Source organism: Caretta caretta, chromosome 3, assembly GCF_965140235.1.
Source record: "Caretta caretta isolate rCarCar2 chromosome 3, rCarCar1.hap1, whole genome shotgun sequence".
Taxonomy (NCBI): domain Eukaryota; kingdom Metazoa; phylum Chordata; order Testudines; family Cheloniidae; genus Caretta; species Caretta caretta.
Window position 1 is genome coordinate 43,527,912 of NC_134208.1, and position 15,846 is coordinate 43,543,757.

Genomic DNA, 15,846 nt, shown 5'->3' on the forward strand with positions numbered 1-15,846 from the left:
GTGAGGACCTGGTATCTATTGGAAACTTCTAGATATGTGGAATTCTTCTTGGGCCTCTTCTCTGTATGGTGGTCCCCTTGGCTCCCTTTTCTGTGGGGGAACCCTTAGTCCCCCTATCCTTCTCTACTCCCTCTACACTTTATCTTTGAGTACTCTCACCTGAAACACAAATTCAACTACCATATCTATGCTAATGATTCACAAATCTACTTCTACTCCAGACCTGTCTCCTTCTGCCCAAACTAAAATCTCAGCCTGTCTCTCTGACATGTCCTCACGGATGTCTAGCCATCAGCTCAAGCAAAAACAGAGCTCCTAATGTCTTCCCTCCTGAAGCCCTCTCTGCTACCTACTTTTTCAATCACTGTGGACAACACCACCATTGTCTCTATCACCCAGGTTCACAACCTGGGTTTCACCTTCGACACTGACATCTCTTTTGGTCCTCACATACAAGTTATATATATATATTTTGATATCTTGAAGATTCTTTCTGCAAAACATCTCTAAGATATGGCCTTTGTTATCCATCCACACATCTAAAGCTCTCATCCAGGCTTTCATCATCTCATGTCTCCATTACTGTATCACCCTTCTCTCAGGCCTTGACAAATACAACTTTGTCCTGCTCATATCCATTCAGAATGCCACTGCAAAAATCATTTTCCTAGCCCATCATTTTGACAAAGTAACCTCTCACTTCGAATCCATCCATTGTTTTCCCTTTCTCTATAGCACCAAACATAAGCTATTTTTGTTCAGTTTCAAGGCCCTTCACAGTCAATCCCCACCCTGTCTATCGTTTCTAATTCACCATTGAGTTTCTGATGCACACCTGATGCCAGTTGCCACTTCTCACTTGTTAAATTTTCAATAAAAAGCATCTTCATGCTTTCTTCCATTCATTCCAAGCATCTTCATGCTTTCTTCCATGCTTCCCCATGTACTTGGGAAGTGCTCCCTCTAAACATTTGCAAGGCCACCTTCCTATCCTTCTCCAAATCCCTCTTTAAAACTCTGTTTGCTGTAACGGGTAGTGATCAATGGCTCCATGTCTAGTTGGCAGCCGGTATCAAGTGGAGTGCCCCAAGGGTCGGTCCTGGGGCCGGTTTTGTTCAATATCTTCATAAATGATCTGGAGGATGGTGTGGATTGCACTCTCAGCAAATTTGCGGATGATACTAAACTGGGAGGAGTGGTAGATACGCTGGAGGGGAGGGATAGGATACAGAAGGACCTAGACAAATTGGAGGATTGGGCCAAAAGAAATCTGATGAGGTTCAATAAGGATAAGTGCAGGGTCCTGCACTTAGGACGGAAGAACCCAATGCACAGCTACAGACTAGGGACCGAATGGCTAGGCAGCAGTTCTGCGGAAAAGGACCTAGGGGTGACAGTGGACGAGAAGCTGGATATGAGTCAGCAGTGTGCCCTTGTTGCCAAGAAGGCCAATGGCATTTTGGGATGTATAAGTAGGGGCATAGCGAGCAGATCGAGGGACGTGATCGTTCCCCTCTATTCGACATTGGCGAGGCCTCATCTGGAGTACTGTGCCCAGTTTTGGGCCCCACACTTCAAGAAGGATGTGGATAAATTGGAGAGAGTCCAGCGAAGGGCAACAAAAATGATTAGGGGTCTGGAACACATGAGTTATGAGGAGAGGCTGAGGGAGCTGGGATTGTTTAGCCTGCAGAAGAGAAGAATGAGGGGGGATTTGATAGCTGCTTTCAACTACCTGAGAGGGGGTTCCAAAGAGGATGGCTCTAGACTGTTCTCAATGGTAGCAGATGACAGAACGAGGAGTAATGGTCTCAAGTTGCAGTGGGGGAGGTTTAGATTGGATATTAGGAAAAACTTTTTCACTAAGAGGGTGGTGAAACACTGGAATGCATTACCTAGGGAGGTGGTAGAATCTCCTTCCTTAGAGGTTTTTAAGGTCAGGCTTGACAAAGCCCTGGCTGGGATGATTTAACAGGGAATTGGTCCTGCTTCAAGCAGGGGGTTGGACTAGATGACCTTCAGGGGTCCCTTCCAACCCTGATATTCTATGATTCTATGATTTAATGCCTATATTACCTTTCTAACAGGCAGGTTACTGGCTTGAAGAGACCACTGTATCATGCTAAAAAAGATTTGTCTCATTGTTACCTATACTCCTCATCTGTCTATCTGTCTCTTGTCTGACACTTAGATGGTATGCTCTCTGATGCATGGCCATATATTTGTTCTGTGTTTGTGCGGCGCTTAGCACAGTGGGGTCCTGGAGCATGTTAGGTCTCCTAGGTGCTATGGCAATACAAATAAATAATAATAATATTAATCATTTGCATGATTGTAAAATACATTTTAATGCAGCCAAATAAACATTGTACATGTAGGACCAAGGAATGCAGGCCATACCTAGAGAGGTGGGAAGTTTCTCCTGGAAAGCAGAGACTCTGAAAAGGATCTTGGAGTCATTGTGGACAAGCAACTCAACATGAGCTCCCAGTGTGATGCTGTGGCAAAAAGGGTTAATATGATCCTTGGATGTATAAACTGATGTGATAGGAATAGGGAAGTGATTTTACCTCTGCATATGGCACTGGTGAGACCAATATTAGAATTGTCCAGTTATGTTCTTCAAATTTTAAAAAAAGCAGGTTGAAAAACTAATAAGTTTCAGAAAAGAGCCACAAAAATGATTTCAGGACTGGATAAAATGCCTTACAGTCAGAGAATTAAACAGCTCAATTTATCTAGCTTATCAAAAAGAAGATTGAGAGATGATTTGATTACAGTGTATAAGTACCTTAATGGGGAGAATGTGCTCAAGGGTTATTTAATGTACAGAGAAATGCATAACAAAAAACAACGGTTGGAAGATGAAGCCAGACAAATTACAATTAGGAATAAGTCTCAAATTTGTAACCATTGGAACAAACTATCAAGGAAAGTGATGGATTTGCCATTCGTTGGTGTCTTCATTTGTAGACTGGATGCCTTTCTAGAACATATGCTTTAGTGAGACACATGTTATTGGACTTAATACAGGGGTAACTAGGTAAAATGTAATGCCTCGTGATATACAGGATTCTAGACTACATAATCTAATGGTCCCTTCTGGCATTAAACTCTCTGAATAGGTGAACCACTTTTATTAATTCTGTTTTCTAAAGTTACCCTGATATATAAGGCAGCAATCACCAAAAAGTTGTATTTTCCTAATTAACAGTACCTTGCTGTTAATATTGCAAATACTTTGACATTGTAACTTACTTGCAGACACAATTTTTAAGATCTTTAGCAGTGTGTGTATAAATATACATGCAGCGTAGTTGTAGCCATATTGGATATTGGAGAGACAAACTCTTTTACTGGACCTGACGCAGTGTTCTGTGCGGCTCAAAGCTTTTCTTTTTCACCAACAGAAGTTGATCCAATAAAATATATTACCTCATTTACCATATCTCTCTAAAATATTTATGTAATTCTCATGTGCTGTTTCGGTGAATTTAAAGGAAAATCACAGAGAAATGTATTTTACCTTGCAATTTATTTTACATTATTTCACACACAGTTTTCCATTAATGCAGATTTATTTCTGCAGCCTCTATTATTTTCATTGTTTAACTTCTGTTTGTTAAATCCTGAATTATTCAAGGTAGTCAAACAGAGCACACAGATAAGTTCTGGTGCAAATGATCAAAACATTTAATACCTTAATACCTTTCTGAACCCCTCTCTCCTAACTGACCAAATACATCGTATTTAATTCAAACACTCCTCTCCAGGGATCAACTTTACGCGATACACAGTAGAATATACCAATTGTTAGAAGAAAAGGAGGACTTGTGGCACCTTAGAGACTAACCAATTTATCTGAGCATAAGCTTTCGTGAGCTACAGCTCACTTCATTGGATGCAAAGTTTTCGTGAGCTACAGCTCACTTCATCGGATGCATGCATCCGATGAAGTGAGCTGTAGCTCACGAAAGCTTATGCTCAAATAAATTGGTTAGTCTCTGAGGTGCCACAAGTACTCCTTTTCTTTTTGCGAATACAGACTAACATGGCTGCTACTCTGAAACTAATTGTTAGAACTCTTTAGGCTTGGGTTTGAAAACTTTCTTTCAGAGAAATTTCAAGATAAATAATTTTGAATAAAATAAATAAATAAATAAATAAATAAATTTAATTTCTAATTAATTTAATTTCTAAATAAAAATTAAAGAGATTTACTAAGGATTCTTTAGTTATAGAAAAATCAGCACTGTGACTTATGTTCTTTGCTTTTAAAATGAAAATAGGAACCCAAAGTCTCCTAATTTTTAAGAATATACTAAACAATTCTGAATCATTATCAAATATATTGTCACTCTGTGTTTCATAATAATCTCAGTTGCCTCAATGGCAAAGCTCCTGGGAAGAATTTACTTGCCTAGTATAAACCACTCAAAGAGAGAAAGAATGCTAACATTTTTATACTACCACATGTTACAGTAAAATAATATTGGTTCCAATTTGTCTCTGGGGTTGTGTGTGCCTCCCCCCCACTAAGAGATATAATCAGCTAACACACCTAGAGGCAAAATCTTGACCCTGGAACCATGGCAGTGTCGGTGTAGTTCTACTCTACAAGATAGGAAAGAGGACAGGCTTCCAGGGAGCAGGAGCTGTACAGTGGGTGTGCACTCCTTACGAAATTTAGAGCTCTGCTCCAAAGAAGCTCTTGCCTGTCAGTATGAGTGGGACATTGATTGCAGAAGGATGGAAATTGAGTGAATCTACCCTCTTTTCCCAGGGAGGGTGTGGGTCAGAAAAGTAGCTTTAGGGTACAATCCTAAAACAAAGAATCCCCCCTTGTGCCCCTCTCCTGTTCATACTCCCTGCATATCTGCCAGCAACCAGCCTGACTACTGAAGGTGGGTATTGGGTAGAGAATTTCCCCCAAGTGCACCAAAGAGGCATGAACAAACAAAAAAACAAAATCACAGAAATGTTGAAATCAGTCCAACATTATCACAATGAAATATTTCAATTTTTCATGTCAGATTCAGATGGGGATTTAGGCACCACTCACAAAACTGGATGAGGTGAGGTTAGTGCCCTTGTACCCTTTAGATCAGCAGTTAGGGTACTTACTTGAGAAGAGGGAGACCTTGGTTCAAATCCCTGTTCCAGAGTGCACACCCACAGAAAGCAGGGGTTTGATCTTGGATCTTCCACAATACAGAGAAGTGTCCTAACCCCCAGGCTATGGAGGATTTTGGGTGGGAATCTGTCCTGTTGAAGTTGTTCCACTTTGTATAAATAAATATTTACTGGCAGAGGGACCGGAACTTGTCTGTTCCCCCTCCCAGATGAGCATCTGAACTAGTAAAAAGAAAAGGAGTATTTGTGGCACCTTAGAGATGCTCAAATAAATTTGTTAGTCTCTAAGGTACCACAAGTACTCCTTTTCTTTTTGCGAATACAGACTGACATGGCAGCTACTCTGGATACTGAACTAGTGTCATTCTCATTCTCTTTGTCTGGCACAATGCCTATTCAAACACTTTAAAGAATGTGGAACAGTTTCAACGACAGAGACTGAGAACAACTCACCTCAGAATACCCTTCACCCCAGTAATTAGGGCATTTACCCGAGATGGGGGTGACCTGGGTTCAAATTCCTGTTCTAGAGCAGGATTTGAACCCAAGTCTCCCTGCTTCCAAAAGGTATAAGGCAGGCATCCCCATTTTTTTATGAATCTAGCCTTTTATTTCCTTGGCTTTTACTTAAAAAATCAGAAATAAAATGATTTGTTTTGAATCAAATAAAACACTTATTTTGACATGGAACATTTTGTTTCAAGTTGAACAGAACATTTTGTTTTATCCAAAACTTTTTCCTGAACTTTTTGATTCACAAAAAATTCTGAAAAAAAATTCATTTTGGTTTGACACAAGCAATTTTTTTTAAAACAAATTTTTGCAACTGCCGGTGAACCGAAATTAAATATCCCCTGCGCACCCTACCCACACACACATTTGCAGAGATCTAAATAGGAGTGCAAGGTGCTCCTGCTGAAGGCAACAGTAACATGCAGCACTCTGCGTTTTGTGTGGGGAAGGCTCCTACACTGTCCTGATTTTGAAGAGCCTATGTCACTGCCTATCCACTGCACCTCCCTCTTCTTTCCCATGACAATTTTCTGTGAAGAAACAATTTAAGCAGTCTCAAGTCTAGACAATCAACTCAATGAAATAACAATGGACTTGGATGTATAGTACTGTTATTAAATGGTATAGGGGATTTATTTTCTGAGTGTAAAATGTAATGAACTAAAAATAAGTGACATCATTTTAGCTGGATAGTAGCTCTTGAGTGATTAATTTTAAACTGGAGCTTAAACATGAGCCTCAAAAGAGTAAGCAACAATACCACCATTTCATTTTCAGTTAGCTTGTGTATTGCTACTTTTTGGAAGCATTATTGAGTAAAAGCTAAAATCTCAAGATTAAATCTTTTACTTATAAAGATAGTCTAAAATAGCACAGCAAGCTATTACCAGCAGGAGAGTGAGTTTGTGTGGGTGGTTTTTGGAAAAAAAAAAAGAAAAAAAAAGGGGGGGGGGGGAGTTCGAAAACCTGGATTTGTGCTGGAAATGGCCCACCTTGATTATCATACACATTGTAAAGAGAGTGGTCACTTTGGATGGGCTATTACCAGCAGGAGAGTAAGTTTGGGGGGGGGAGGGTGAGAAAACCTGGATTTGTGCTGGAAATGGCCCAACTTGATTATCATACACATTGTAAGGAGAGTGATCACTTTAGATAAGCTATTACCAGCAGGAGAGTGGGGTGGGAGGAGGTATTGTTTCATGGTCTCTGTGTATATAATTTCTTCTGCAGTTTCCACAGTATGCATCCGATGAAGTGAGCTGTAGCTCAGGAAAGCTCATGCTCAAATAAATTGGTTAGTCTCTAAGGTGCCACAAGTACTCCTTTTCTTTTTGCGAATACAGACTAACACGGCTGTTACTCTGAAACCTGTCAATAGCACTTTAATCTCTTTCAATCAATCTTTCAACCACCTGAAACTGAATTAAGCCTGCACAACTCTATTTTTGATCAGATTGCTTGCTTAAGTCCATTAATTTATAATTTGTTATTATATGCTTGTTCTCGCATAAAAGTGAATATATTTAATTCTACAAACAAATTCTTCAAAGAAGGATTACCTTTCAAAAAGAGACTGCATGCTAATTATTGTTCAGTTTTGAGGAATATTTAAATGTAGGTTATACATACATTTTCGAGTGTATGCAAACACAGACTGAGAAATGAAACATGAGCACGTATCGGGGGAAAACATATACACAGTATATAACAAAGAAGTTCAAGAGCAGTAAAATTGCAGAATTATGCACTCAAAATTTAGGACATGCCAGATTTCAGATTGCCCATGCAACCTTAATTCAGCCCCTTTGTGTGTATGCATTATGGTATGGTATTTAATTACATGCCGTGTAACAATTTTATCTGTGAGACAAAGTGGGTGAAGTAATACCTTCAATTGGGCCAACTTCTGTTAGTGAGAGAGAAAACCTTTCAAGCTTGCACAGAGCTCCTCTTCAGGTCTGGGAAATGTATTCAGCATGCCACAGCTACGTACAAGGTGGAACAGATGTTTAGCACAAGTTCTAACCACATATGTCAATGGACTGTTCAAGGTGATCTGGTCCATCAACACGTCTCCAGTCATGGGGAAGGGCAGCTAGCCTGGGAGTGGTGATAGTGGGTTATAGATTGTTGTAATAAGCCATAAATCCACAGAGGTCTCCCTGCCAACACTACAGAAAGAGGGATTCTAGATGGACTCCTCCTGAAGGTCGAAACAGCAGACTGGACTTCTACATAGAGTGCTTCCGCCGACGTGCACGGGCTGAGATTGTGGAAAAGCAGCATCACTTGCCCCATAACCTCAGCCATGCGGAACGCAATGCCATCCACAGCCTCAGAAACAACTCTGACATCATAATCAAAAAGGCTGACAAAGGAGGTGCTGTTGTCATCATGAATAGGTCGGAATATGAACAAGAGGCTGCTCGGCAGCTCTCCAACACGAGTTTCTACAAGCCATTACCCTATGATCCCACTGAGAGTTACCAAAAGCAACTACAGCATTTGCTCAAGAAACTTCCTGAAAAAGCACAAGATCAAATCCGCACAGACACACCCCTGGAACCCCGACCTGGGATATTCTATCTACTACCCAAGATCCATAAACCTGGAAATCCTGGGCGCCCCATCATCTCAGGCATTGGCACCCTGACAGCAGGATTGTCTGGCTATGTAGACTCCCTCCTCAGGCCCTACGCTACCAGCACTCCCAGCTACCTTCGAGACACCACTGACTTCCTGAGGAAACTTCAATCCATCGGTGATCTTCCTGATAACACCATCCTGGCTACTATGGATGTAGAAGCCCTCTACACCAACATTCCACACAAAGATGGACTACAAGCCGTCAAGAACACTATCCCCGATAATGTCACGGCTAACCTGGTGGCTGAACTTTGTGACTTTGTCCTTACCCATAACTATTTCACATTTGGGGACAATGTATACCTTCAGATCAGCGGCACTGCTATGGGTACCCGCATGGCCCCACAGTATGCCAACATTTTTATGGCTGATTTAGAACAACGCTTCCTCAGCTCTCGTCCCCTAAAGCCCCTACTCTACTTGCGCTATATTGATGACATCTTCATCATCTGGACCCATGGAAAAGAAGCCCTTGAGGAATTCCACCACGATTTCAACAATTTCCATCCCACCACCAACCTCAGCCTGGTCCAGTCCACACAAGAGATCCACTTCCTGGACACTACAGTGCTAATAAACGATGGCCACATAAACACCACCCTATACCGGAAACCTACTGACCGCTATTCCTACCTGCATGCCTCCAGCTTTCACCCTGACCACACCACACGATCCATCGTCTACAGCCAAGCTCTGCGATACAACCGCATTTGCTCCAACCCCTCAGACAGAGACAAACACCTACAAGATCTCTGTCAAGCTTTCTTACAACTACAATACCCACCTGCAGAAGTAAAGAAACAGATTGATAGAGCCAGAAGAGTTCCCAGAAGTCACCTACTACAGGACAGGCCTAACAAAGAAAATAACAGAACGCCACTAGCGGTCACCTTCAGCCCCCAACTAAAACCCCTCCAACGCATTATTAAGGATCTACAACCTATCCTAAAGGATGACCCAACACTCTCACAAGTCTTGGGAGACAGGCCAGTCCTTGCCTACAGACAGCCCCGCAACCTGAAGCAAATACTCACCAACAACCACATACCACACAACAGAACCACTAACCCAGGAACTTATCCTTGCAACAAAGCCCGTTGCCAATTGTGCCCACATATCTATTCAGGGGACACCATCACAGGGCCTAATAACATCAGCCACGCTATCAGAGGCTCGTTCACCTGCACATCCACCAATGTGATATATGCCATCATGTGCCAGCAATGCCCCTCTGCCATGTACATTGGTCAAACTGGACAGTCTCTACGTAAAAGAATAAATGGACACAAATCAGATGTCAAGAATTATAACATTCATAAACCAGTCGGAGAACACTTCAATCTCTCTGGTCACGCAATCACAGACATGAAGGTCGCTATCTTAAAACAAAAAAACTTCAAATCCAGACTCCAGCGAGAAACTGCTGAATTGGAATTCATTTGCAAATTGGATACTATTAATTTAGGCTTAAATAGAGACTGGGAGTGGCTAAGTCATTATGCAAGGTAGCCTGTTTCTTCTTGTTTTTTCCTACCCCCCCCCCCCAGATGTTCTGGTTTAACTTGGATTTAAACTTGGAGAGTGGTCAGTTTAGATGAGCTATTACCAGCAGGAGAGTGAGTTTGTGTGTGTATGGGGGTGGGGGGGATGTGAGAAAACCTTGATCTATGCAGGAAATAGCCCTACTTGATTATGTAAAGAGTTGTCACTTTGGATGGGCTAGCACCAGCAGGAGAGTGAATTTGTGTGGGGGGTGGAGGGTGAGAAAACCTGGATTTGTGCTGGAAATGGCCCACCTGTTGATGACTTTAGATAAGCTATTACCAGCAGGACAGTGGGGTGGGAGGAGGTATTGTTTCATATTCTCTGTGTGTATATAAAGTCTGCTGCAGTTTCCACGGTAAACATCTGATGAAGTGAGCTGTAGCTCACGAAAGCTCATGCTCAAATAAATTGGTTAGTCTCTAAGGTGCCACAAGTACTCCTTTTCTTTTTGCCTCTATTCAGTTCATGATTTTATAGTGTCTAACAAAGTTATAAATTTAAGATCCCAGATTAGTCTTTTGAAGGTGTTGTCCAGGTTTCCTATCAGGATGAGGACTAAGAGGTCAGATACAGAGTGATTGCTTTGTAAAAAGTGTTCACCCAAGCTTATACGGTGTTTTTGTCTATTATCATTTTTTCTGTGTGAGTTTATTCAAGAGCACAGTGATTGTCTCACTTTACCCACATATTGAACCTGCTTCAAAACAGATATAACCCCCCCCCCCGTCCAACTATACACTCCCAATTTCAGAGGAGCAGCCGTGCTAGTCTGTATCTGTAAAAAGAAAAGGAGTACTTGTGGCACCTTAGAGACTAACAAATTTATTAGCTCATAAGCTTTCGTGAGCTAGCTGTTTACACTCCCAATTGTCACTTAATATCCCACACACTGGAACCCAAAGGGGGTAGCATAGTCGATGGGGACCACAGCCTGAATTGAATCTTTCCTGACTCACCCCCATTCTTGTGGCCTTCAAACAACCACCGAACCCCTCCAAGCTCATAATCAGAAGCAAGCTCCCTCACAGACTAGGACAGAGCAACAAAGTGGCACCCTGCCAAAATAACAGATGCAAAACCTGTAGACATATCTCTCCACTCTACAATGATCAACACCCCCACAACACACCTTTCAGGATTCATGGGTCTTATACACGGCTATCACAACATGTGGTGTACGTCATCTAGAGCACTAAATGCCTCAATAACAACTATATGGGCGAAGTGAAACAATTGCCACTTCTCTAATAAACTCACACAAAAAAATTATAAAAGAAAAAAAAACACTTGTCATCTTTTCATGAACAGTTCTCACAGAGTAATCACTATATATCTGACCCTCATCCACAGCTCCCAACCCCCATGTTAATTGGTCACTTCACCTTGAATGGTCCCTTGAAATACGTATTAACTACTTATGCTAAACAATCTGTTCCAACTTGTATTTAGCTGTTACACTCGGAGTACATTTCCCAGACCTGAAGAAGAGTTCTGTGTAAGCTCGAAAGCTTTTCTTTCTCACCTGAAGAAGTTTGTCACCCACCTTTTTTTCTCTAATATCTTGGGACCAGCATGGCTACAAAAATACTTCATACAATTTTATCTGTCATCCTACAAATTTTTATTTGTTTTATGAGTATCACTTATGATTCCAACAGTCACTGTGAATTAAACTATCCACCTGCTAGTAGGAGCCTGGCACATAGCAAATACTTTGTCTGGGGTGGTATAGCAGGCCCATCAATGGCCACTACCCATTGAATAGCATTATCCTGACAGGACAATAGAGGCAATCAGAAATACTAACTGTTAATGTCCCTCTGTACCATCAACTGATAAACAGTTGGATGCCACAATTCCTCTCAAGGGCTGGATCACGGAAAACTCCAGTGTAAGAAGACAAGAGAAAAGTTATCACAAATTGACTTTAAAAGGGACATGCTTTTTAAGCATGAGGCAGAGGCCATCACCAAAGGAGAAGACTGAGCAGGAGGAGTGGGATGCAGGAAGATGCTGGACTTCCTGGAGCAAACTGGTCAAAATTCAGGATGGATGAGGAAACTGAAGGAGGGTCTTATGTGCCAGTGATTTTTGCCTAGATCTGTAGCTCTTGTGCTTTTCTATCAATAAAATATGAATATTTAAGATGTTCCTTCACAAAGTCTCTGTGTTACTTGCTTTAACTATCACATAGTCCCTGAAGAGAAACCGTAAAGCAGAGTATATAAGAATGACCATAAGGTCAGACAAATGGTACATTTAGTGCTGTATCCTGTCTTCCAACACAGGCTGGTGCAAGATTCTTCAGAAGGAGTGAACAGAAGAGGTCACTCTACTGAGTGATCCATCCCGTTGTCCAGTCCCAGCTTCTAGCACTCAGAGGCTTAGGGACACCCAGAGCTGCGTCCCTGGCCATCTTGGCTAATAGACATTAATGGACCTATCTTCCATGAATCTATTTAATTCTTTTTTGAATCCAGTTACACTTTGGCCTTCACAACATTCCCTGGCAATGAGTTCAACAGGTTGATTTTCTTTTGTCGGACGGATACTTCCTTTTGTTAGTTTTCAACCAGCTTCCTATAAATTTCATTGGGTGACCTCTAGTTCTTGTGTTATGTGAAGGGGTAAATAACTCTTCCTTATTCACTTTCTGCATATCATTCATGATTTATTCCTACTCTTTGGTTCCTATCTTTTAACCAGTACTGACTTTCCCTCTTAGCCCATGAACTGCTTACTTTGATTAAGAGCCTTTGGTGAAGGACCTTGTCAAAGGCTTTCTGAAAGTCCAAGTATGCGATACCCAGTGGATCACCCTTGTCCACATGAAGAGAGAATTCTAATGGTACCCATAAGGGTTCTGGGTGGTGTACTTAAATAACTGGAGAGACTTGAAGGGGATCAGCATTTGTCTTGGGGCCTAGGGCCACATCCCCAAGAGGATACTAGACACAAAGTCTGTCTAAGAGGCCATATTTAGAGGCAGCATCTGCAACTACAGAGATACAGGAGGCTTAGAAGCGTGCAGAATTCAAAGGCTGGGTCCAATATAGCAGTCTGGTGTCTACAGCAAGAGAAGATTCTGCCAGGGCTGTAACATGATCACATACTATTTTTCCCATAGGATCCTTGCCTCTGTTAATGCTGAAATATTCCCACAGAATGCAGTCTGAAGCAGACACCCAGCATTGAAAAGTTCACCTGAATGGCTGCAGTTTGGCAGTTAAAAGCAACCAAAAACAGGATCTTATAATGGAAACTGTTTTCATCTTTAACTATTAGACTTATTGACAGCTCTGCCTATCATTAAATACCTTTAAAGTGTTAATTAGTGTACTACCAAATAGAAAGACTATATGACTATATTGAGCTACGTATGATGAACTGAATAATAATATTCTGATTTAAGTTAATAGATATTTTAGTATTTAAAGGCAATTTTCCTTACTTCCTTACTTCATTGCTTGCTGTTGACACATTAATACACTCTGCATTGCTGAGGTTCACTGAATTGCAATTTATTGGTAGTTTATAAAATGCCATTGCATTAACTTGCATGTTAAAAGGATGCGTTAAATTAGAAAAAGAGATTTCAAATAACAGTAAGAATTTGCAATTTATTAAGCTACCTCAAATTGTCATTTGAATACTGTTCTTTAAAAGCCAAGTTTTATGTTGCCACCAAAAGAAAAATTGTCAGATATATTATACAGTGCAACAAATACCCATTTTGCGTTTATAGTCTCACTAGGTATTTCCTTTAAACCGCAATTCCATCTTATGCATTCACACATAAAATAGATTTTTTGTAAATCTTAGAATGTTGTCTCATCACTTTGCCCCGGACTTACCATGACTATTCGATAGATCCTTAACTTCCTGGTGGGTTGCCAGGATTACCCATAGTGTCCTTACAACTATTGGTGAATGAGATCCAGGATCAAATTTTATATAGCGTAGTGCACTTCAATTACCAGGTGACAAAAGTATCACTGCCCTCAGCCTCAGTAAGTTTTGTATAAACAAATTCTAAGTGCAATGACACACCACACTCGCTATCATGTTGTTTCACCTAAATAACCTATAAAGTGGTCAGGCATTATTAGTAAAAATTTTTAACTGAGAGAAGAAGAAAAAAATCCACCCTTTGTTCACAATGATTTTAAAAGTACAGGAGTACAAAGATGATAGATATTGTATCAAAAACATTTGATATGTTTTATTTTTACATATCTCATATAAATATAATCATCAGTAAACAGCATGCATGAACAGAGGAATACAGATCCTACTGTGGAGTGACAACATAAGCTATGAAGATGTCTATTTGCATGTGGGGGAAAAATAGTAACAAATAGCTTGTGTAAGTACAGGGTTTGAAGGTATACTCAGCTTCTACATCATCTGTATTTGTGATTTACTGGATAGTTTCCTATTTCTTTCTAATTTAATTACAAAATCATTGATTCTGAGTGATGATTTATCAAGTGCACAAATCAATGAAGATTCCATTCCAGAAAAATTGCATTTTGATGACTATCCAGGTGGACATAGACAAAAAATGACAGCAGCATTGACATCCTCTAGCTTTCTAATAAAGATGAATATGCAGATCTATTCAGTAGTCTGAAATGTGATTTATCTTGAGTTGGGGAGTGGTTAAATCTCCAAGTGATAAATGTAACCCTCAGGGCAAGAGCTTGATTATGAGTAATGAAGGAAGACAACAGTGAGATAGGGCCTGTCTTTGCACAGAATAGATTTTCTGTGACCTGCATTCTACTCATGATTTAAAGCAAAGATCTGAATTAATACAAAAAGACGCCACACATACAATTTATCTAATGTAAAAAGGTCAAATAAGCTTACCACTAGAGGTATATTTCACGGGGAATGTTGCTACTTTATGTGTAAACAATGTTAAATGAATCTCTGAAAGGTATTTATTTTATAATATAATGATAGCTACTACTCAGCCTAAGGGCAGTAGAACCTAGACTTTAGCTTTTTACGGCACAGACCTGTGGTTTCTAAAGAAAAACCTACACCACTACCAGTTCTATTCACATTATTTTTGGTGACACTCTGTATTTCCTACCTTGGAACTGGGCATTAAATCCTTTCCGTCGGTGGTTACTGTCAGATGTGAAATGGAGTCGTAACCAGTTTTTGCTGCTGATAACAGGAGAAGGCAGGTTCATACCAGTCAACCTGGAGGTGGGGAAAAAAGTTTTTAAGATACGATGAAGCAAAAAACATGTATTTTAGACTGATTTAAAGGAAACAGACCAAGTGAAATTAAATATACTGGTCAAACTGTGCATCATGCATCTGACAATTGTGATGCACTAGTACTATTACTGTATTTTCCTTTCCACCTAGGTCTTTGATAGGCAAATTGGTTTCTCCTTCTCTCATTATTATAGGAACTGTAATGGGAGAGAAAATTTCTGAAGTTTCTTGTTTCAGCTGTTAACTTATCTGCAGAAAAGTTGGCAAGTGATCTTATGACAAAACATCAAAATGCATAAGGTCATATTTATCTTAAATGTTGGTAAACAGTTGCAGAGAATGGTATTCAGTAGCAAATCGATGCACTCCCTTAAGTGAAATGTTATTAATTTTAGAAGAACAATATAAATGTTTCATCTCATATATCTCATTTACAAGGACATCAACCTAGCAAGAAAAACTCTCTGTATTATACACGAACAAAAATGTGTGCGCACCTGAGAAGGGTCAGTTTTGCATATAATAAACCTCAGAAGCCATGTTTTTGTTTTTTTTAAACCTGATATTAGTGAAAGTTCAGATTCAACAACACCCCCCCTCCCACACACACACACACTTAATTCCCATTAAAAACTGAGCAAGGGGTCAGATAAACAGTCTGGATTTTGTGTAAATCTGGAATCTCTTCTAAATATATATGTTGTATGAACATTTCATTTTTACAATTAAAGACTGGAATAAAGAAGTCTGCAAAATGTTGCTTAGGGCCAATTT

The 15,846-nt window shown here is 40.3% G+C and overlaps 1 protein-coding gene across 2 annotated transcripts in view; it reads right to left on the reverse strand.

Moving 5' to 3' along the window:
• The window catches only part of CSMD1 (CUB and Sushi multiple domains 1), a 1,991,107-nt gene that overhangs the window by 818,002 nt on the left and 1,157,259 nt on the right, over positions 1-15,846 (reverse strand). For both annotated transcript variants that reach the window (XM_048845330.2, XM_048845329.2), the window contains exon 6: positions 14,939-15,051. In XM_048845330.2, coding sequence (XP_048701287.2) covers positions 14,939-15,051 — 113 coding nt within the window. The remainder of the gene's footprint in view (positions 1-14,938; positions 15,052-15,846) is intronic.